The sequence below is a fragment of the Pleurodeles waltl genome, chromosome 3_1 (genome assembly GCF_031143425.1).
Source record: "Pleurodeles waltl isolate 20211129_DDA chromosome 3_1, aPleWal1.hap1.20221129, whole genome shotgun sequence".
NCBI classification, from domain to species: Eukaryota; Metazoa; Chordata; class Amphibia; order Caudata; family Salamandridae; genus Pleurodeles; species Pleurodeles waltl.
This window is the reverse complement of record NC_090440.1, coordinates 185,247,274-185,270,869: the sequence shown is the minus strand read 5'-3', so window position 1 is coordinate 185,270,869 and position 23,596 is coordinate 185,247,274. Positions and strand designations below refer to the sequence as shown.

General features: G+C 43.5%; 1 protein-coding gene across 2 annotated transcripts in view; it reads right to left on the bottom strand.

Annotated features, from left to right (window-relative positions):
• LMAN1L (lectin, mannose binding 1 like) overlaps positions 1-23,596 on the bottom strand; it is a 254,756-nt gene that overhangs the window by 217,413 nt on the left and 13,747 nt on the right. For both annotated transcript variants that reach the window (XM_069222136.1, XM_069222137.1), the window contains exon 2: positions 3,516-3,670. In XM_069222136.1, the coding sequence (XP_069078237.1) occupies positions 3,516-3,670 (155 nt within the window). The remainder of the gene's footprint in view (positions 1-3,515; positions 3,671-23,596) is intronic.

The following is a 23,596-nucleotide window of genomic DNA, read 5'->3' as shown; positions in this document are numbered from 1 at the left end:
AAGTTTATATTGAATGAGAAGATCTGCACAAAATTATATCGCAAACCCACCAGCTGCAATAGCAGCTTATTAGGCAGCAGTTCACATCCCAAAGCGCTTAAATGGAGTGTACCCTATGGAAAAAATTTAAGAGCTAGAAGAAACTGCTCTGAACTAAGTGATTTTAAGGCACAGGTAAGTGAGATGTATGAGAGATTCATTAAGATGGGGTATCCAATATCTGTGTTGGAAGATGCTATTAAAAGAGCTATGAAAAACGACAAAGATGATTTATTGGTTCCCAAAAGTACAAAGAATACAAGAGACAAGAAAAATTGATCAGGATCAAACTATCAGATATGTTTTTGGACTACAATCGAACACATAAAGAAATCAAAATGGTCCTAATGAAAAACTGGAAGGCTATAAAGATGAAGAAATCAGAAAATGGGTGACAGAACATCCAAGGATCTCTTACAAAAAAAGTCCATCCTTAAAAGATTTGCTAATTAGAAGCTTTCTACCCTCACAGGGGAGTAGGACAAAAACTTGGCTCCAAATGGAAGGCTTCTTTAAGTGTGTCAAACGTAAAGCTTGCCGATATGGCAAAAACATGACAGAACTTAAATGTGTCGATGGGTCCATGAAGAGGATTAGGGAAGGGATAATATGTGAAACATCATTTGTTGTTTATATTCTAGAATGCCAGTGTGGAAAAAAATATATAGGGAGCACTGTAAATAAATTAAAATTATGTATATTGCAACACTTAAGAGCTATTTCAAATAGGGATTATTCATATGTTATCGCCAAGCACATATGGGAACATCATGCTGGAGATTGTGACAATGTTCGATACTCTGGCATTCATCACGTAAAGCCCAACATTAGATTACAAAACCACAGAAAATCACCAGTTACATTTATCTCAAGTAACTTTAACTTGTGCCCTAAAGCTAGGGCCGGCTCCTCCATTAGGACGGAGGGGCATTGCCCCACAGAAATACCCCCAGAGACAAATAATAAAATGGTAATGAAGTTAATTCATTACCATTTTATTATTCCTCAACCCATCGCAAACCCAGTTTCAGGACGGGGTGAGGCCATTGTTGCAGCAGGGAGGAGTGGCCTAACCAACTGGTCTTAAGACAGCTGGGGTAGAGAAAGCACAGGCCTTTAGTGCTCTTAAGAGCGCTGTAAGAGGCCACTCCCCTCAGTCCTGGCGCTGCTTTCATGCTGATTATCAGCATGAAAGCAGCGCCAGGATTGTTTAGAGGTATTTGCAGGAGCCTGGAGGAGACACAGCAGAACACGGACCGGAGCGAGAGCGCCATGCAGCAAGCAAAGTAAGTGGCTATTTCTTTTTTTACTTACTGTTGCCACTCACCTTGCATGCATGCACCCACCCACCACCCATCACCTGCTCCCCCACTCTAAGTACTTGCCAGCCGCTACTGACTCACGACCTCGCCATGCACTGCTTCTACCTTCGCACATTACATCACTCATGACATGTTCAATGACTGCATTGACATCTGAAATGACATAAGTGATAACACTGTGCATCGCGGGCTGGAGTTGAAATGGCCGTGTTGGATGTGGTGAGCTCTAAGAATATAGAACGAATATAGAGTTCCCCGAACTGTATCTTCCATTTACAAATACTGATTATTCCAGATTAGAGTCCCCACTGCCTCAGTCAACCAGGAATGCTCTGTGGGGAACAAATGAGGAAATGCATTAATTACAAAAATACTGTAAAATAAGTATTTTGTTCATCTCCAATTCTTTCAACAGCCAATATACATAGTATTCAACTTATTTGGAGACCTGTTAGTCAGTATGCTAGGGCACGGGGGGTCGTAAATAAGAATCAGAAGGTTTGATGTGACCCAGCTTTGTTCACTTCTGGGAGGTGGCAAGCTCTTCCAAGCCTGTCATCAGCTGCAACAATGCTCAATGTCCACACCTAAGACTTTAATATACTGCAGGAGCACTTCCAGGTCACAGGCTATGTAAAGGAAGGCTCAGATTTCACACTTCTGCATTTTAAAGTGGCTTTCACCGCTTATGATCTCTGCATGCATTATTGCTGATGAGGCATTAGAATACTTTGATTCATGGATTCCTGTGCTGTCATAGGAGCCCTGCAGAGCATAGTAACCTCATAACAACAAGAACCTTCATAGACTTGAACTACTCTACCACTATAAAAAGACAGGGCAGGGTCTGATTTTTCTAACTGGCTATGGCCATTAAATCAAATCGTCTCCTGTTACCAGATGTTCTGCAGACCCTCGAAGAAGCACATGTACTCTGTCAAAGTAGAGTTGTGAAATCTGTTTCATGAGAGTGGAACTTTACTTGGTTTTCTTTCAACAAATACATCTGTGAGGATCTGGGTCCCAAGACCTGAAGCAGAAGGCCATCCAACTAGCTCATCTGTTCTGATAGGTGTCTTCCACTAGTAGTGTTGAATGACCCTCAGATTGTGTGTTCATGGCCTGATACAAGGTCAAAGCCTTCTTTATTTCATTTATGTTGCATTATTTACAACCTTTCACTACCCAGGGTTGTCAGTGTATTTTGCTGTATAACAAAATAGCAGAGATCGGGTCTCACCTTACATTAAACATCGGTGGAACAATAACAAGGTTAAGAGTATGAAATTATTTTAGTATTGAGGGTGATAGAATCGAATTTGCAGGTGCCAGAACGTAAAAGTGGAGGAGGTGCGAGAGACTCATAAATGAAAGTTGCGCTTTGCGTTTCTGAAGTTGATGTGGCGAATAACAATGGATTGGACAATGGGGCAAAAATCAATAGGTGGAAGGAAAGGTTTGAGTGATTTAGGGACAGGAGAGATGGTCTATCAGATTTAGAGGTGTAGTTGATGTGAGATCTCATAGAAATGGAATGTTCCATCTAAATACTTAATGATTTTACTTTGGTTGAGGAACGTGTGTTGAAGCCAAACGCTTCAACTTCCTTGAGCCATTCAAAGTTGTTTGTACGCAAGGATGAATTCAGTTTTGTCCAGATTGAGGAAGTGGGTGGCTATCCAGTCTTCCATATACTAAACAGTCTTTCAGAATGAAGGTATGATGAAGGGTGTCAGTTGTGATGTAAATCTGTGTGTTGTCGGTGTATTGACAAATCAGGACACCTGTGTGCTTTATTAGGTCTTTCAATGACTCCTTGCAAAGTTTAAGTAGTATGGGAGACACCAAAGGTGTTATAAAATGTGGTGGATGAGGCATTAAGAGAACCACAGCCACTTCTGTTCTCTGGAATTATCAACCTCTAGTGTGCACCTTCCGTCGAGTATGCACAAGTCCAGAGATTCCAGCATGCATGAAGAGTAAGGGAGCTGGAACCTGTTTGCACTGTCCAATGTGCCTGTCAAATTGTTAAGTCTCTTGCATTGCGATGTCCAGGTGTTAAGTGCGTGGAATGTTTGATGATTGATGCAAGCCCTTCTCTGGTCATACACACATGCATACAATGCCCACACCCAATGTGGAAGAACATCTTACCAGTCCATCAGCACCGCTTCGCCCCCGGCCAGTAATCCGAAAAGAGATCTGCACCTCCCAGTGCTCAAATGAGGCATTGTACTTGGTCCAAATTGATCCACTCTTGCTCCTCAGGGATGGTACTAAACGAACCTCCTCGGTGCCAGGTATGGCATCTGTTAGACAAGAGAATCATTAAAGGCTGCTAAGAATTCACAAGACATTCTGCTACACTGAGTAGAGCATGAGACCAACAGATAATCCCACCCCAGCCTTAATTTCATGGGATCAGCCCAGCATGTGCACACCATGATAAAGGAGTAACACCAACGCTTAACTCAGAGTATAACACTGCAGGAAATACACAATCTATCCTTTGAGAAACTCGACAACTAGGAGGTAATATGTCACCCATCATTAAAGTCAGGCAAAGTCCCAATTACATACTTTACATCTTCCATACTAATTCTTGATGAAGACTCAATCAGGAGGGGGGCATCGACAGGAAGCCAATCGAGACAGCTGGGCATCTTAGGGCTTCCGCAAGGGAAGCTCTTTCATTGCCACCCCTGACCTGCATGATCTTGGTTAGGGGTCAAGACATATCAGGGGCCAGTGCAAATCTACTGGGATCTGGAGCTTGATGTCTATGAGAGGTGGTGTGTGTGTGTGGTGGAGAACAGACCTATGCAACAAGCATTGCAGCATAGATAGAAATTAAAGGGTTGCACTAGTGTTTTTATTTTGGGGAGGCGGTGCTTGGAGGAAGGACCTGCAACCCCAATGCTGTATTCACTTGTGGATTACTATTATTTTTTTTGTTTAGGGGGGGAATAAATGGTGTGGATATCATGCAGCAAAATCCCCTGTGCTGAAGACAAACAAAACTAGGTGGGGAGAGTGGGGCGTAGGGGGCCTGTTTGCACCAACCTGCATCACAACATCTAAGAATCCTATTTTGAATTTCTGCCCAGAATCCACCCACCCCCATCAAATAGGGCCATTTTGCTCATGTTCCAGTAAAATTCAAGATCTACATTAAAGACCAAAGTGAAGTGGGCGATGGAATACTGTTATGTTAGGTTGTCAGTGTTTTTATAGCTCACTAATCACTCGTCAGGATACCCAGGTGCTATGTAGCGGGTGTGTGATGCCAGTCCTGGGGGATCACTCAAAAAGCCACATCTTCAACTTCTTCATAAAGTCAAGAAGAGAGGAAGATGCTCTGATACATTCTGAGAGGTTGTTCCAGGCTTTAGGGGTGAGGTACGAGAAGGTGCAATTCCCTAATCTGCTTCTGTGTATGTGTGCAGTGTGCGCTAGTAAGAGACTGGCAGAGCTGAGATGTCTGGAAGATTGGTGGAAGTGAATGCAGCTGTTGAGGTAGGCAAGGCCAGTGTTGTGGATCACTTTGTAGGTGTCAGTGAGGAGTTTAAAGTGTGCACGCTCATGTATTGAAGCCAGAGGAGTTCTGTAATGTGTGGTGTGATATGGGATCGGCATAGGAGGTTGAGGATTAATCTAGCCTCTGCATTTTGGCAGTCTGCAGTCTTCTTGTGAGCTAGTCGGTAATCCCTGCATACAGGGTGTTTCCATAGTCTAGTCTGATGGTGATTAGGGCTTGGATGATTGTTCTTCTGTTGTTTCCTTGTAGCAACTAGAAGATTTTCTTCAGCATCTTCAGTGTATTGAAGCAGACAGAGACCACTGCGTTGACTTGGACGGTCATGTCTAGTTTGTTTTCTATGATGATCCAGAGGTTTATCACTTGTGAAGCAGGGTGTAGGTGTTTGTCCAAGTTCTGAGAGCCACCAGGTGGAGTCTCATAGAGAGGCGTTCTTCCTAAAGCCTACCACCTCAGTCTTCTCAGAGTTCAATCTGAGGCAATCTGGTTTCATCCAGGTGGCTACTTCTGTCACACATATGGTGGCTTTGTTCCTGGTGGTGGGTGGTTTGTCAATGAGGGGAATACTCATACTGGTTTCTAGGGTCGGCCTGGTAGAATGAGTGGTTTGTGCCATATAAATCCATTCCATGGAGCAACTCAGCGATCCCAAGTGAATGCTTCAGACTGGTGGGAAAGAACTGTCATCCGCAGGACCACAATACAAAATGGAGTATTTGGAACATTGTAGGTATGACAATGCTTTGAGGGCAGTTAGAATCTTTTCACATGTGGTAGTAGGTGATTTGACATGGGATGGCTCACAAACTGCTGGTGCCGGATTTGAATGTGGCTTTGCTAAACCTTGCTTCACTTAGCTGTAGGCTAGAGGTAAGGAAGCATGACCTGTGGAAATCACTGGTCAAGATGGATCTAAAGCCATGATCCATGTATGATGCAACAAGGGGAGGGAGGCTATTTTCATGGCAGCAAGGACAGGGCCCAACAATATATGATTATATTGCTTCCTGGCATTAGCCTATCAAAGACTTCTGAAGATGCAGCAGATGTGACTGAGATTATGACTGATGGTGGTGAAACAAGTGTGCTGTTCCAGCAAAGCCGAGAGTTGTTAAAGAGGGGACACTATACATCTATATGGAAGCTTAGGATGCAATAGTATTGATGGACCTTGTGGGACTGTGTGATTTACGTTCCTGAGTGGGATCTTGTGGACAATGTTTTGCATAATCCTACATAAAGAAAAGTGAAAATCAGACACGACTTGCCCACAGCAAATGAGGCATTCTGGATTTTAAAGTATCATCTGCCACTGGCAGATACTGGTACATGCAGTTATAGAAAAATTATTTAATGATTTTTTAAGTTCAGTCAGCTGAGCAGATTACAGTGGTTAGTCTGGTGAGCACTGTGCCTTTTCATGCCTACACGTCCATGGGCTGCATGTGACTGGTATGGGCTGCCAAAGGCCCGTCAGCTCACAACAGAGGAGATCACTCAGGCTCACTAGAGCGCCTTCACTTCACAATATGCTGGAATCGTGGGCCTGTAGATGTCCACATATATAAACCAACAGACAACTGCACCTGGAAAGCATAGGGTGATTTGGTACAGCACTTCATGGACCAGAGATCTGAATTTTAAGACTCAAACATGTGCTTCCCACGGCATCTTAAACACCACTGGCGTGAGGTCAGATATTGTGACAGATTTTAAGCATTACAAAATGGGTATATGCCTGCACCACCATTCTGGTTTGTGCAAATAACTCCATTAATGTGCGTCATTACAGGGCCACCATGGCTTAATACAATTCCATGAATCAGTAAATTAGCCCTTTATAACCACCAAATCAACCCATGTAGACTCAATGAGCATCACCAGGAGACTAACAGAGCCTGATGAAGAACGTGACCCTGCAAGTCAAGGGCACATGGTCCAAGAACAAGCCAGCTGGTTGCATGGTCAAAATGCTGGGAGCAGGATAGACCAACAAATGAAGTGATGGGTTTAGAAACAACAATTTAGAAGTGAGACATATTTGCAGCAGAAGCTGCAGTGGTAGCTGCCATGACTAACATCTGTTCAAAAAGGCACTATACCACCTCTCACAGCACACTGAGTCAGTGGAAATAAGTAGAAAATAGAGACAGCAAAGTGAAAAATCAGAGAGAAGGTCCCAGCAAGGACACCATACCTCTTCAAGGGAATTGTTCAGAGGCGTTAGTAAATAATCTGGTTCATGCTGGAAAGATGCTGGGAGCAGTTGAATGTGTGAAGAGCTCCAAGGAGGCAAGAGCAGGAGCTATTTCCACATCTTGCCCAAGAAACGCAAGAGCGTGGTTATGGGGGATTAACGATTGACAAATACCCAAAGGCAACAAGTAAGGAGGTAATCTGGACACAGAGGGACAGGAAGGTGAAGCTCAGAACTCAGCACAGGGTGCATCTATTGTAACTGAGCTTAACATCAAGCCCCAAGGAACATAGAGCATCCTATGATCTGGTAGCTGAGGTCTAAAACCAAACCACAGAATGAATGCTTCCTCTTTCTGTAAATCACGCTGAAATGAGATGTACTGTTTCCAAAACTATCTGCTGGTGCTTTTAACCCCCAGCCTCACGGGTTCTTTCCTCTTCCCTGCCTGTGATTTGTGCTTCCCACCACCTTGGTGTTCCTTGAAATATGCCCCCTCTCCCCGCTTTGTATGACATCCAGATCTTGACCCCACTGACAAAAGCACAAAATATGCTAATCTTTGTACTGGGTGACAGTCTGTTTGTCTCGGTGATCTGGTTCCTGTTTCAGACAGCCAAACTGTTGTGTGACCCATGTGTCTGGGATCTGTGCCAGTGGCCAGATTCTTCCTACAGTAGTCAGAATCTGACTGGGCTGCACCAGCGACATTTTCTGTGGCATGATCACTACGTAGAGAAACCTGGGCCTTTCACTGCCTCATCAACATGCCATCTAGAGATTCTGTATGTTCAGGAGTCAAAACATGGCCACAAAAAGGAGCATTGTATTCAGGCAGTAAAATAACATAGGGGCTGTGCTCAAGTGCATTTGTTGGGCTTCAGAACACTTTGGGTTTATTACTATATGGATGAAGAAAGTCTCAGTCAATGAAACGCGCATGTCAAACGTAAAGAATAGGATCTCGCAGTTGCCACCCATTTGACCTGGAACACTATTAGATACCTAGGCCCATATTTATACTTTTTTAGCGCCGCATTTGCGCCTCTTTTTAATGCAAAAGTGGTGCAAAATACAATTGTATTTTGTAAGTTTGCTCCACTTTTGCATCAAAAAAATGACACAAATGCGGCTCTACAAATGTATAAATATGGGCCCTAGTCTTTAAAATTTCTAACTCAAACAGGGCTTTAGTGTTAGGGATCAACTGCACCATCACACAGTGGTATGTCTAGAACTAAAAGGACCCAAGAGATGGTTTAAATGGCTAAAGAATCAGGACAGCTGGCTTCAACGATGAGGCCAGACCGCATGGTCTCTCAAGGACTGAGAAGGGCTGACGCCAGCATCATATATATAATTTGGAGAGTCAGGGTACTGCAAGCTAAGCAGTGATGGTGAATAAAGCATCTCCGTAGTTTCACTTCCAAGGAGTGACCCTGTACAGTGCTTGGTTTCCCTTTGGGTAGGTTAGCACTATAAATATACCACATACATACATACGTACAAATGCTGGTCATTGGTATTTCACTTGTATTGTTTCCAGGTCAGCTGGGCCTCGAGTATCTCCTGGTAAGTCTTGGTTCATGGAGACATCCTCCTCGCATATGTTCAGCCAGCTATGCCTTGGGCCGATCTTCACATAACGAGGGTAGCTCCTCCCTTCATGGGTTCTACAGCTCCTCTTCTCTCATGGGCCACAGCACAGTAGTCTCTAGGAATCCAGGCTAGTCCCCAGCCTAAGTGGAAATACAGAAACCCAGCAGAAGTCCCACTCTTGGCAATGCATATTTTCTGGGCTGCTGCACATAATCTCCTCAAATTCCAGACAATGTACTAGTTGCTGGCCTAAAAGGGGCAGGATTTGTCCTCTATTGGTGGCCGGGGCGTCTTCTTCCAGTCAGAGAGAAATGAAATGTTTTTCTTGGTGTCCAGTGCTTGAGAGGTTCTGGAGTAAGATCTCCATGGTGAGACTACTTTGGGGTGGTTTAGGTGTGGATATTTATCCAATCCAAACAGAGGACAATAGTAGGCCACCATTGCTAGGTCAGAAACACAGGAAAAGGGAGGAGTGAGCTTCACTAAGTAAAGGGAAACCCATGGTCAATGTGTGCTCCCCCTCCCCCACCAGCTAAGAATAGTTTAAGGTGGTAGTGTGGGAACTGAACACCAATATTTTACTGCACCCAAAAACTTTGATCACACCACAAATTACCTTTGGCACCTCAGCTCCGGCACCATTGACCTAGCTATAAGAGTCACCACCTTCCTCGAAATCAGGCCCACAAAATCAACTTAGCAGAGTAATAAAAATAGTAACTGGAACCGCTCAATAACTGTTTCAGATTCATGAAAAGCTCAAGAGGTTTATTAAACAAATCTCAATATAGGCATTACAGAAAACTGTAAGGTATACACTATGAAGGCCCAGATACAGAGTAAGAAACTCGAATTATTTTAAGAAACAAAAATAATAAATGGAACACATAGCATCCCTAGAAGACAAATGAAAGGCTCAGACTAAATGGACAGAGGCCTGTGAGGAAAACGAAAAGTCTTTCAATAATCGGACAGCGTCTCTAGTAGATTAGGAAAAGTCTCTAGCTCATCCCTCAAACCAAGTCTTTTATACACATTTTACACACGTGTAATAAGCTAAAACTGGAAATTCGGCAAGACATGACTAGTATTAACACATATTGGACAAATCAGACCGATCACTGTCACACAAATGATTAGAACACTTTGCTATTTATAAGGTAAGGGGAAATATTCTATAAACTTCCACTGCAACAATGCAATCCGGAGATGTACAACACAAATTGAAACATTCTCAAAGACTCAAACACCAGCATGCTAGCCAGCCTGCTCCAGAACTTCCAGCAAAAATGTCCTTCAGAAAGTTGCATAAGGAACAGGAAGAAAGTTTCATTGAAATTCATGCTCTCCAAGGAAAATAACCAATTGGGTCAGTGCCCTGGGCTCTGCGAAAAATGTGAGGAGAGAAGACACACGGGGGGCGGGGGGGGGCAGTGATTGGGAGCGGTCGGTAAAGAGCTGGAGTCAGATGAACAGTTCAACAAACACCATAAATTTTAATAAAACGATGTCCCTACGAAAATGTGGCATAACTAAACTACATTATTAAACACACTTCTAAACATTAAAATTAAATCGTTTTAAGTGCAACATTATTAATTGGTTACAACTAAATTAATCATAAAAATCACATTGCCATCCGAAATTCCACATTTAGAAAAACATTTCCACAGTAGTACTGAACATAGACGTATACGTGCGGCTGTGTACAACAAGTACAGAGGACATCTTCTGGGGCACCACCAACTGGTGCACCTGTACTCACCAAGGCCCATTCGTTTTTATGCAGGAAAAAAACAGACATAGGAGCTTACCATTCAGGTCCTGTACATATATTATGCAAGAGACCCCAGTTATGAGGGACTAGATCTACACCTAACAGGGTGAGCCAATGGGCAGTCTTCTCATAGCAGTGGATGTAAATAGGTCCCTGCCCCTGCTGTGTACACACCGCCAGTCCACTCAAAGCCACCCTCATTTAGTTTGGAGATCACTTTAATTGACGACCAGTCAGAACCCAGCTTTCCTGATTAACAACAGCACAACATGGAGCACCTCCAGTACACTTGTTTACTGGTAAGTAACACCTCCAGTACACTAGTGTACTGGTAAATAACATAGGTACGAGGGAGGGTGCCACTGCTTTCCAAAGTCATGCACAAGAATTTCACCTGAACAGCGAGTGTGTGTGAGATAGAAAGTGAAAGAGGCAGGGTGTGTGATTGTGTAGGGGGAGCACGTGCTCCTGCTGCCTGTGATGTACTCTGTGTGCAAGTGAAGATTGCATCCCTGTGCACCCCGCACTGCCCCCTTTGAAGCCCCCATTCTCCTTGCAGCTTGCCCTTTTCTTTAAACACTGCGTGCCAACTTTCACGCCACATACCCAACTTGCAAGTGCATGCCCACTTTACACGCCCTCCTTTGCACAAAGTGGTATCAGTCTTATAAGTGCCTATCAACTTGACTTTCCCATAGTGTAAAGATGTTGTCCAAGTTTCACTGGCAGACAGACCAGGTGCAGCCTGGCAACGCAAAGTAACATGACATGTGGTCTCTGTGCTCGCCTCTTCACACACAGCACCGGTGAACACGTGCAGTAACTACGCAGGATGTGCGGGGTACAGGAAACAGGCCCTCATTACCACTACGTACTATCTCTTGCATGAGTTGCTTACATCTGCAAACATCTTTTCGGTAAACAACCACTAAAATGGCTTGCACATTGATGCATTTTTTGCAGCAGCTGTGCTCCAAGGTCCCAGTTCCCTTCGCCCCCAGGCTCCCTCCCCGCACCCCCATCACCTGGCGGACAGCGATGTTTGCTCTGCTAATAAATGCCAGGTCAGGGTGAGCTATTCCGAGCTTTGTGATTAACTCCCTGTCCTTGGATGTCAGTCCGGGACGGGGAGTTAACCACAGGCCCGAGCAGCCCCTGCCCACATCTAAACTAAGCAGAAGGATGGACATCAAAGAACGGGCTTAGACAAAGACAATCGGACGGTCCTCTTACCATCAAAAGCTTATTTTGCACTTATCAACAAAATGGATTGCATGCGTGGCGTTTTGTGAGACTGCTCAGGGAGGAAGGCATTGGTGCACGGTAGCCTCAGCTGAGAAGGCAAGGGCCGAATGGTGTGATGTATACACCTGTATGTAGACTGAGAGGTCCCAGCACTTCTTAGCAGGAATGCTATTCTGACCCTTCTCAGCAGGTCTGAGAACACACAGCTTTAGCCACCTGGGAGACCTCAGGTCATCAGTTCAGGTACCGAAAGAGAGCGGGTTTCAGGCCAGCCCCTCCAGACTTAGGCATGTACGTGTTTGCATGGTTATCTGCCTTTAAGGCCACGGCGTTCTGTGGACGGTTACATTGCCCTGTTTGCGTGGAATCAAGTAGTTCTTTTCGTAGATTCAACAGGACACGGTCTGTGCTCTGATGTATTTCATTTTCTGACACGACAACATTTTAATCTCTTTGGGCGTTTTGAATAAAGAATCGATGCTATTCACTAATCATCTTTGCACGTTCAGTCATTTTTCTTTCCAGTCATGATAACATGTTCTTAGACTTGGGTCTTTTTTTGATGATAAAGTACAGATGTGTGCACACATAGGCTTAAAGATGCAACAGAAATATTGATCCATCATAAATATCAACCGAGCAATATTTTGGTTTCTTTACCTTTTAAATTTGCCATTTGCCATTTACAATTTACACTTCATCTTCGGACTTCCTTTCATAGCAGTATCCCCGAGAGTACAGAGGAATTCTGCTAATGCAGTCTTGGGCAAATGGGCCCTACTTCCAACTGCGCTGATATTGTAGGCCCAGGCCTTGCGGCATTGTGAGATGTTCCTTCTAGAACAGCTGGTGGCAAAACACAAAGCCACCCAACAGTAACCAAACACTTCTACCAAAAACCCAACGGATTGTTTTGCCAGTGTTTATAAATACTGAGGGGGAGGGTAACAACAGATTAAAGGTGGTTTACATAGGATGCTGCAATAGGTGTACCAAACCCATTCAAGTTAATAGAGGTACATTCATAGTGTCACTAAACAGCAGGGGTTGCATATCAAGCCAGATTACAGCAGTACAGTGATAGTGCAAGTGGATAGACTAAATATAAGCCTGTATCTCAGGAAGCGATGTGTTTTGTTAAGGCAGCTGTGCTAAGTAATGCAGGGATTCAGAGTCTTTAGAAAGGGCAACAGTGACATCACTTTGTCTCGTACACATGGCGCTCAATGGTCACTCCCTGAACCATCTCCCAGATAAAAGCCTCAGGTCTGCCAACCCCTGTCTACTGTTAACCGGGACATTTAGATACAACAGATTAGGTTGTCAATCTCCCCTCCCCGTACAGTACTTCTCCCTGTAGTACATATGGGAGGTGCATATAGTCACTTTGGGTCCCGCGTTCTCCTTTTTCCCTTTTTAGGTTGGATCCTGCAACCCCACGCCTTCCAATGCGTTCCTGTAGGGGTGACAAGTCCCTTTCAGGGTCTGAACCTCGACGGATCCCCTCGGAATAAAGAAAACAGGGACTGGATGAAGGTAAGTGCTTCTAAATATGAGGTGGGGGTGGGGTCACCAGGGAGGTGGACGTGGAGGTAAATGGGGGGGGGAATATACAGTAAAGGTGCTTTAACGACTCAGGGGTGCTTTGCGTGCAGTTTTTGTTCCAAGGTACTGGTTGTAGGACCGGCTCAGAGTCACAGGAGACGCCCTCTATAGGATGTGTAGACACTCACCCAGTCTAGTGGCATGATTCATCGTGGGGTCAGCTTCTCACTGATTGGGCACTGCAATACCCTACAGGGCCCTCAAGGAGGCTCTTTTTTCTGCCCAGTGGTCGGAAGGGTACCTCACCAGGACAGTCACCCTTGTTACTGCAGGTGTGGCTTCTAGGAATACACTGGACCAGGTGTACGATTAAAATTAACTAAGGGCTCCGGAATTACCTTTATTTTCAGTGGGTGTTTTTGTCAAAAGTTTAAACGAGGATTTATGACATATTAGTGACCTTGGAGTTTGTAAAAGGGTCTACATGTTTCTTGCCCTGCATGCCCAAACTTAGGTCAGTAAGAATTTATAAGGACCGAAATGTTATAGAACCTATTACTAGGAAGGGCACCCTGGGAATTGTGTGATTAGAGCCCAGCTAAAGTAAAAATACGTTCATTTACCTAAAATCTATTCCCCTGTTCTGAAGGATGGCTCTTTAGTAATAAATGTGACACTAGTCAGGTCTCTTGGGAAGTCACAGGGTAAGACTTCAGGACTATTATTAATTGTCAGTGAAAACCTGCGCAATATTCCTAATAAGTCTCTATGAACCTAAACGTCACTGAAATCACCCTAGTGGCTGCTGTGAGGCAGGATGATGGCCATTTAATTGGCTTTAGTGCTGGGATTCGGAGTAGGAGATCAGGAAATCTGCACTTCTCTATCGCTTTCCTGAGCAGGTAAGATGCATACATGTAAGAGGTAAGGTGCACCCTTCTCCATTCACAACTTCTCTTCCTCTCTCTGATATGGGACACTTCCCTAGGACTACGAGTTACACCCAGGGGCGTCTCCTTTGCAATGGCGGAGGAATGTCGCCCTACTGGCTCAGAGCTAGCAGCTATAAAATTATATTTGATTATAGTTTTACTTTACAGCTGCTGGCTGAGACAGCATGTGCAGGGAAGGGTGGGATTGGGTCATGGGAGGTGGGAGGGGGGAGGCGGGGTGGAGTTCACTAAGTGCGCATGTCAGTTTGGCCAGCCGTCTTAGCTGGCCAAACTGACATGCACTCTTAGGTTTCTCCAACCCGGCTCTGTGCACAACCAGGTTGGATAAACTGTACAGACCCCAGTGCACTGTCTGAGTGTCAGACCAAGCTGCTCAGACCAATCCTGGTGCTGGTATAGCATGGAATCAGCAGCAGGGTTGCATGGGAGCCTGTGCTGGTGTCCCAGGGACAGCTGGGACGCCAGGAGAGCAGAGGAGCGAGGCGGCGACAGAAAGGTACTTTTAAAAATTATTTATTTCCCCTTTCCCAGTCGTTGTCCCCCTGCCCCCTCCTTGAGATTTGCGGCAGCCGCCACTGGTTACACCACAAGGGGGAATATGTCTGCTTTTATGTAACCAATATACCATCCAGCAGTTATGCAGAATAAATGCACTGAGGCTTTTCATCTGTTGGTACTACATGTCCGTACTCTTAAAAACAGTACCTAAAGATATATAGGATATATAGGTTTTGCCTTAAGAGTCAATTTCTTTCAGTTTATATTGCTTTTATTTCTAAAATGCTTACATGCCAATTAGTTTCTTGGCTTTGAAGGACTGACCACGCAGACATGGTAGTGGCCTGTTCACTGAGGAGACAACCACGCCTTGAGAGGTTTCCAAAGTTAGCAGGGGTAGATGTATACAAAATGAATAAGAATAGAGTAGCTTGGGATTTTTATGGCATGGTCACAAGTGAATATAGGCCATTTCTAAAGCAGGTTAGGGTTAGGAGGACGCGGGACGAACAAACCACCAGGTGTACTAATTCTCAAGCTCTGCTTACTTTAAATGTTTGTGTCCCTGCTAAGCGTGCTGCAGTGATAACAGAGGAGATGGAGGTGAGACACACAGCAAATTCTTAGATGTGAGGCAGCCCAGGAAGACAGATGTGTTTAACCGATACACATTATTGAGTCATCGTTTTACACATGTACAAAGGGTCTCATGAACATGGGAGGGCCTCATGGGAACAGGAGCGCCTACCAGGAAAGATCCCTGTACAAGAGGTTTGAGGATATAACAGTCCCCCTAAGCAGAGGAAATATTCGCTGGGTTCATAGGTTACTCGCGTACTCACATTTCACAACTCAGTGTCTTTCCAGTGGATCTAAGCGTATTGTTCTGGTCATCATAACCCCTTCAAATTTACCATCTTTGTAGTGATACAGGTCATGCTACCACTTGATCCTACCTGCGGACAAATTCGGCCACTGGTTATATTGATTTACATTCTTTTACTTCCTTTCCTCCTTTCAGGAAAGATCAGCTGAGAGGGAATATTTGGGGGCTGTACTGTCCTGGAAAAGAAACAATAGACTTCTGCTGCCTGGGACCGCTGTCCACATCCTCCACCTTGTGCAGTTTGAAAGCAGAGCCCTACAAATGAGTCCCACTTCGCTTTTGTAATTAATATGGAAAGCCAAGCTTGAGGATGAACATCAGAGGCCATCTGCTCCAGTGTTTGCAGAATCTCCTTCCCAATGTTTGCATTATTTATCATTTATATATTATGCCACATTGCTATGATCATGAGGTTACTGTTTTCTTTGAGTAAAGCCTAACGTTCTCAATATTTCCCTACATATGCGGCCAGTAAATACTTTATGCTTCCAACCGCTGAAGGATCAGCTGACCTTGCTGGTGCAGTTTTGCATACTCGTATTGTATGCTACCTCAAAAGCCACCATCTATATTTTTCAAAGCTATGCATGAAACATAGACCTTAAAGTTTTTGATGGTTGCCTCCCTTTTTTAAAACTATGAACTGTCATTTCCTTTCGTCTTCTGCATGCCTCCTCCTATGAGCACAACCTACTACTGGTTGCATGCATGTTTGTCTTAATCTCTATTAATGTATGTCTGAAAATTGCCTCCAACCCATTTCGAAGATCTCACCCTCTCATTTGAAAGTCATGCACCTGCAACCAAACAATACCTAATCTCCTCTATCTCATCTATTAATCACACCGACCACCTGAATGAACTCACATAAAACTGCCCTCCATTAATGATCACACCTAACTCCTATTAATTTAACTTGCCAAAAGTGAAAGTATGGAATGGTCTGCTTGAGTGCACTAATTCCAATAACTAATACCAATAACCAACAATAAGTAATAACCAACAGTAAACAGTGACAATGGACTAACCATGGGTTCTGGAGCAGAGTGATACTTGGTGTAAAGCACTTCAGCACCTTGTCAGACGTAGTAAGCGCTATATAAATGCATTTACAATACAATACACTGAAGGAGTGCTTGGTTGGAAGGGTGTTAAAGCTGGTTTGGGTCAATTTAAGGAATTTCATTTTTTTCCACTTCTCACGCTCATATGTTGAGGTGAATACTTTCAACTACTAGTGAATGTCCAATTGTGAATGAAAAAATAACGCCCTTTTACTTGTGTATGGTAACTGATGACAAAACACATTTAATTTCAATACATTTTTACTTTTAACTTAATTAAAGTCACTTGTTAAATCATTTAATTTAGATTAGTGCAAAAATATATAATCAACATTTACGCTTTTCTGTTAGTGTTCAACGTGCTTCCAAATAGGAAACAACTTTACAATACCCAAAACAATATACAGTACAACAGTGAGTCGCAAATTAGCTTCTGTAAGTGTGAGCAACTATGTGAAACTACGCTGCAAATTTACATTTTAAATCAGAAGCAATGCATTCTATCCGACTAACCAAACAAACTACATTTTCCAATATACTCTACATCCTGTCCTAGTATTATTAAGTGTTTTTGTTAAATAGTGCAAAGTGGTGCAATACAGCAACATTCACTGATACACTTTATTTTCAAGTGTTTCCATGTATTCACTGTGACTGTGTGATTCATGTTTTGTTTTGGAATTCTCAATGCTATAGTGTCTTAGAGTATCCTATAATGGCTTTAAGGTGCCATGTCACTGCTATCCAAAGAGACCCTCAGAGCCAACTCCTAATGAAGGAATTGGTGCTTTGCTGTCGCATGCAAATTGAGCAGATCAGTTTAATAACTTTATTCGGGTGCAAAAGCATCCATAAAAGTACACAGTCCAGGAATAAAGCATGCATGCAATAAAAACACAGTAAATACAACAGTCTTACAACATAACAGCTCATTGCATTTTGGGAATTGTACACTTATATATAAAATCTACTGAGACAGGAGTGCTAGCTTAATCAACGTGCATTCTGCTGCAGGACCGGACAGAGGATCTAAAAAAAAGAGGCAACATAAAAACTTGTCTCACCATCAGTCAGTTGTAGCAAAAAATTAAAAGCTGGCCTAGATTGGCTAAAAGTATGGAGTTTAACAAAAGGGATTACAAATTGTTTAGTATAATTTGTGTAAAACTTGCACAAAAAAAGAAAAGTTTGCCCAGACCTACAATTGCATGGGCAAGATCTTTATGATAACCCAGCAGGAAACAGCAGCTACTTAACTGTGAGCGTTTGTGTGGATAACTTCATCCTGCACAATGTTAGGAGCCCATGAACCAGCTACATCGAATGTAACCCCTAAGCAGGAAAAAAGTGCTTGGGATTATTACACAATTTGTACCAACATGAAGGGTAGAAAGCTGTTTACTCTTTGGGCCACAAGCCATGATATACGATTTAGTTTGTTGGTTCAGAGCAGCCGTAAATTCAACAGGTGCGTGCAATTGGTGTGCACCATGCGCATATAGTAGTGTAGGCAGCAGAGCACCTTTTACCTTTTGTACATCCGGAGTAATGGGAGTTAAAAAAGTCAGAAAGCTCATTAATATATCAAATAAACAATAAGAGGGCCAGCACGCAGCCTTGCCTAACACACTGAGAAACGTTTATTTCATCTAAGACTTCTCCGTTTGATACATATGTTAGGTTTCATGTCCTCGTGCAAATATGCTTAAAGGTGCACAGTGTTTCATCCATCTCTTTAAAGAGTAGTAGTCGCCATAGCTTCGGGCGGTTTACAAACTCAAACGCTGAGGACAGGTCCATGAATGACAGATATAATGGTGTTTGCTTGGCTACTGTCTACTCGCCTATGATTAGGTTTAGGCTCAGGCATTGCTCGATCGTGCCTACACAATTTCTGAACTCATTTTGGCCAGGATATAGAATAGCCTCATCTTGAATCCATTCCTTGATGCTATTATATAGGACCCTCCCTAGTATTTGAACCATTGTGTCAATATGCAATATGGGCTTATAGCAAATTGGTTGAGACCAACCACCTTTTTTAAATATGGACATGATGATTGAGTTGGACCATGAACTGGGTACTGGGAATTAGCAAGGCTATCAAAAACATATGTCAATGACGGCGCCAAAAACTCAATATTCCGTTTTAGCAAGTCAATTGGGTCTCTGTTCAGGCCGGGAGCCTTGCCACTAACACTGATGAATAGTCCTCACCTTCACATAGGGTAACCTGAATGCCTTGCCATTTATTGACATTCAGTCAGAATTCAGTGGTCGATCACGTGGAGGAATATATTTTAGAGAAGTAGGCCCCCCATGCCTCTCTTACAATATGGTAACTAATGGAGTTAACAGTTTGATTCATACCTCTCATAGCTGCGACAGGAGACCAAAAGGGCTTGCTATCTTTTATAGTTGCTGCTAGTGGAGTCAAGCCCACTGCTGTGTGATGACCTTCTTCCAATGCTTTGAGGTAACTTCTTTATACTGCTTCAGTAACGCAGCCACCACTGACGGAATGCTGGGGTTAGCAGCAAAAGCCCTACGTAAAGACTGATTAACTCCTGAGCAGTCATGGTTAAGCTATCTCGGAGCAGTACGTGTGGATCTAGGTGGTTTCAAAGGGTCTTTTTATATTTGAGCAAAGGTCGGTAAAGGCACTGGCCACCTGTTCTTGAGCTGCTGCTTCTGTCATACAACTCGCAACCAGTCCGTGATTCTGCTTTATTGTTTGTTCCAGCAATTGGGCTGGGTTTTGGAGGTGCCACACTGATCTAAAATTGTCTATTGATGGCTACAGTTTGCTAATCTCCCTTTCCACTTTGAATTTTACCTTTAATGTTAGTGAAAACGTTATTTCAAATTGGATTATAATTCTCAAATTTTGAAGGGATGGTGGCTCCATATTGGACTATCTCGTTTAGACTACTTGTAATGAAAATACAGGGGGTTATTCCAACTTTGGAGGAGGTGTTAATCCGTCCCAAAAGTGACGGAAAAGTGACGGATTTACCACCAGCCGTATTACGAGTCCATTATATCCTATGGAACTCGTAATACAGCTGGTGGTATATCCGTCACTTTACCGTCACTTTTGGGACGGATTAACACCTCCTCCAAAGTTGGAATAACCCCCATAGTGCCTGATTTAGATATTGGCAGATGGGTCACTCCGTCACAACAATAACGGATATCCCATCCACCGAAATCTAAATCCCACTATTTCCTATGGGATTTACATTTCGGCAGATGGGATATTCGTCACCGTTGTGATGGAGTAATCCTTCCGCTGATATCTATATCAGGCCCTTAGTCTATTACAGAGGAAACACCTCTGCTCCTAAAGGTCAGCAGCCCAAAATCACTGGTACCTGCCACATCCATGACATTATTCAGACCAAATGAAGCGAGGAAAGTCATCAGCTCACTTCCTCTTGGGTCAGCACTCTCTAAGGGGAACGCGTTGTGAGCTGATTTGGGGGTGCCTCACATTAAATTCTCCAGCAAAGCAACAGATAATCCTGACGCCCCTTATTAGCAATCATCTAACAATGAATTGATGTAGTCAAAAATAGCAGGGAATTTCGTATTAGGAATGTTGGTAAAATCATTGTTATAAAAATTGAGTAGGTACAAGGTCAAGTCCCCCTTAAACTGCACAACCTGAAAATCCTTGTTAGCGGTCTCCAGAGGCTTAGCGATCCACCAGTAAGTACATTTAACCAGATAGCTAAACCTCCAGAGGCACAGCTGGGCCGAGGTGACACGGCCGGCACTCTAAAACACTGAAATCCGTCAAGCATTGTGGGCTGAAGGTCCCAGGTTTCCTGAAGCAAAACAATAACATAAAGTCTTACAAAAAGTTGCCACTCGGGTAAATGTATCTTAGAACGGAGCCTTACCATATTCCAGCTTAATATTCCCAATAAAGGGAATAGTGGGTCAGAGGTGACATTCTGGGATAAAAAGAGCACTAGGTTGAGACTTAGACATTGAATGATTAAGTGGTCAATCATTATCAGTTGCATCACTCAAAGCCACAAATCTGTTCCTACATTCCAAAGGGAGCTGGTCTTGGGGTAACTGCATAAACGTGCGGCTCTGAGTACACCTTTGTAGAAATACCCTAGCAGTAGTGTAACAATCCTGGACTTACCATGGTAGCTATAACCATTCGTCCTAATTAAGTTTCTTACACAAGACGGATGTCTGAAATTTATCACAATGCAATTACCTTCTGTTTTTGCTTGAAAGCCCCACCCAACCAAATCTCCATAACATTATAAGATAATTTAGTTCACTTGCATTAAAATGTTTATGTCTGTAAAGCCAATGAGTGGTTATGTTGCGCAGTTGATCCCATGACTCTGATTGATTACTCCTCAGAGGAGGGACACCCGCTAACACAAGTACATATGGGCACACTGCTGGGGGTAAATTCGATGTCTCATCATAGGGAACATGCTCTGTCCTTATACTGCCTCTACTTATTACGTCGCGTTCTTCCACTGGCTTACCAGATGAATTGCTGTTACCGTTAGCGCCTGCTTGATGGGGGCCACCAGCTAGTTCGACAGTTGAAAGTTCCTGAGAACTGGCCCAAGCAGCTACAATCCTCACAGCTGTGTCCGGGGGATTATATATCCCCCTGAGTGACAGCAAATATGAGAGGCATGACCAAGGAGAGGGCAATTCCCACTACTGATAATTATTTTCTGCTTGGGCATTCTTTCCAAATAACTCTCTATGCGATTTAAATGATCAACAATGGGTTTCAGATGTTCCTGTATCAAAATGCGTAGTTTCTCACATATGTCTGTAAAGCATAATGACCCCGAGTTCATGTAATCGCCGACCTTCGTTGGCTGTGGTTGTGGTTGTGATTGAATCCAAGATGATAGCTGACCTTTTTGCTGGCAATTTTTCTTCCACTTGCCTACCAGTTCTTTAGATGCTGTTTTTTCACTCTTGACGACTGGGCCTTTGGGTGACTGAGCGTTTGTGTGACTCGGCAACTCTAGGTGGGTATCCACATTATCTACATGTTTATCGCAATCACTAATTTATGTATTTGATTGCAACACTTACCCTGCTCCTATTTTCCAAGTGGGAGCCTTCTATTTTCCCGGCTCAGCCTCTTGCTTCATCAAATAGTGGTTGCTGCTCTCTAATGATAGCCTGCCTTTGATAAGCGCAATTTTGTTTTAATTTATTTCCACAGCTCTCTAAAGCATACTGTCTATAGTGACCATTGAACATGGTGCAGAGGTAGATCCACCAGCTTTGTGCTTGCCCATGATTTCATATATTTAGGAGCGCGCTCACTTGCCCTTATGGATGTGGTGACTGCTGCTAGTGAACACGAAAGAGAGTGGGCCCAGCCCAGCTTTGTCTGGCCGCGGAGGGGAGCAGATGGGCCAGGCCTTCGTCCGGTCGCATGCCGCTCTATGGGTGTGATCCGGTGCTTAAGAGCACGTCAGCTGCTGCCAGGCCTTTCCTTGTGCCGGGGATGTAACCCCAACCCCAGCCAGGGCATACCTAAACATTTGCAGCAAAGGTGGGCAGGGAAACCACTTCAATGAAGGAACCCGGGCTGCGGGTGTGATCCCACAGCTAAGAACTAGTCAGCTCCTGCCATGCCCCTCGTGCAGGGAAAGGCTGGATGTAGTCCCACCCCAGACAGGGACTCTGTAAACACTTGCAGCAAATGCGGGCAGGGAAGCAGCTTCAATGAATGAATCAAGCAGATATTCCTCACTTTATAATGAAGATTGTTTTTTTCTTTCAGTTTTTAGAACTTTAAAGAAAATAAGCCACATCATTGGTGGAGGGGAGTGATGGCGTGAGTATAATCCTTCAAACAAGGGCCTATGTTTTCCGCGAGACAGCATGAAGTCAATCTTGTATTTCTAACTGCTGAGCAGAGCAGATAAGGGGAAAAGGGGGAATAAGAGAGTCGTGGACCCAATGTTCCAGTGAAAATATACCGGCACTTAAGCCACTTAAATGCCCATTCCCTATAAACTAGCATCAGAAGCACTGAAATTATTTAATTCTATGACTCCAGCATGTTCTGAGAAACTATGGATTTGCCATGCAGTCCACTATTTTATGCATAATCTGCAGATTTAAACAAAAAAACTAATTTTGTTTTGCAACTTCAGCCTCTTCACAAACATTAACTAGTCATCTTTCACCCACTTCACTTCTGTTTTCAGGAATTAAGAGATGAACATTTCGCCTAGCTGGTGTCAATATCTCCAGTTTATGTGCTGGAGAAAGCCATTTAGCTGCAGTAGAAAATTAAAACAATATGTATTGAAGTGTAACATATACAGTGGAAAATATTTATTCTTTGTCATGAAATATATTTTGCTGTTCATGCAACCTCACCCTTGCATCACAGACGCTGCTTTCTAGGCTGCAGTTACTTCAAGAGGGCACTCAAAGTTTAGAGGAATCCCATTAATGACGCTTCTCTGTCTCTTAGGTCTAATGTAGCCTTCCAGTGAGGCATGCACATAAAATGCAATGTACAAAAATGCTCTACGAAGCCTTTACTTGAAAACAGGCACTAACGGAGACCCAACAGGATGAGCACAGAACATATCATCAAGTTGCGTTTTAAATATAACTAAGACGGGCACATTAAATAGGGGTAGCTTTAATGACGAGGTTCCACATGTAGGCTTGGTTTATGCTGAGTGGAACACTGGATATGTTTTGTACTAAATATTTTACTCCGAAAAGGACAGTGTGAAGGTGTTTCTGTGCCTCTGCGTTGGGCAAAATCATCACTTCTTGGTAACATGTCAAACAAATCAGCTAAGTGGGCATCGTTTTCTTTCTTAAAAATGTTTTTTCGCAGGACGGGGAAACTGTTTGTATGAACTGGTGTTATAGTTCTAAAATATCTTATATAATGCCGCA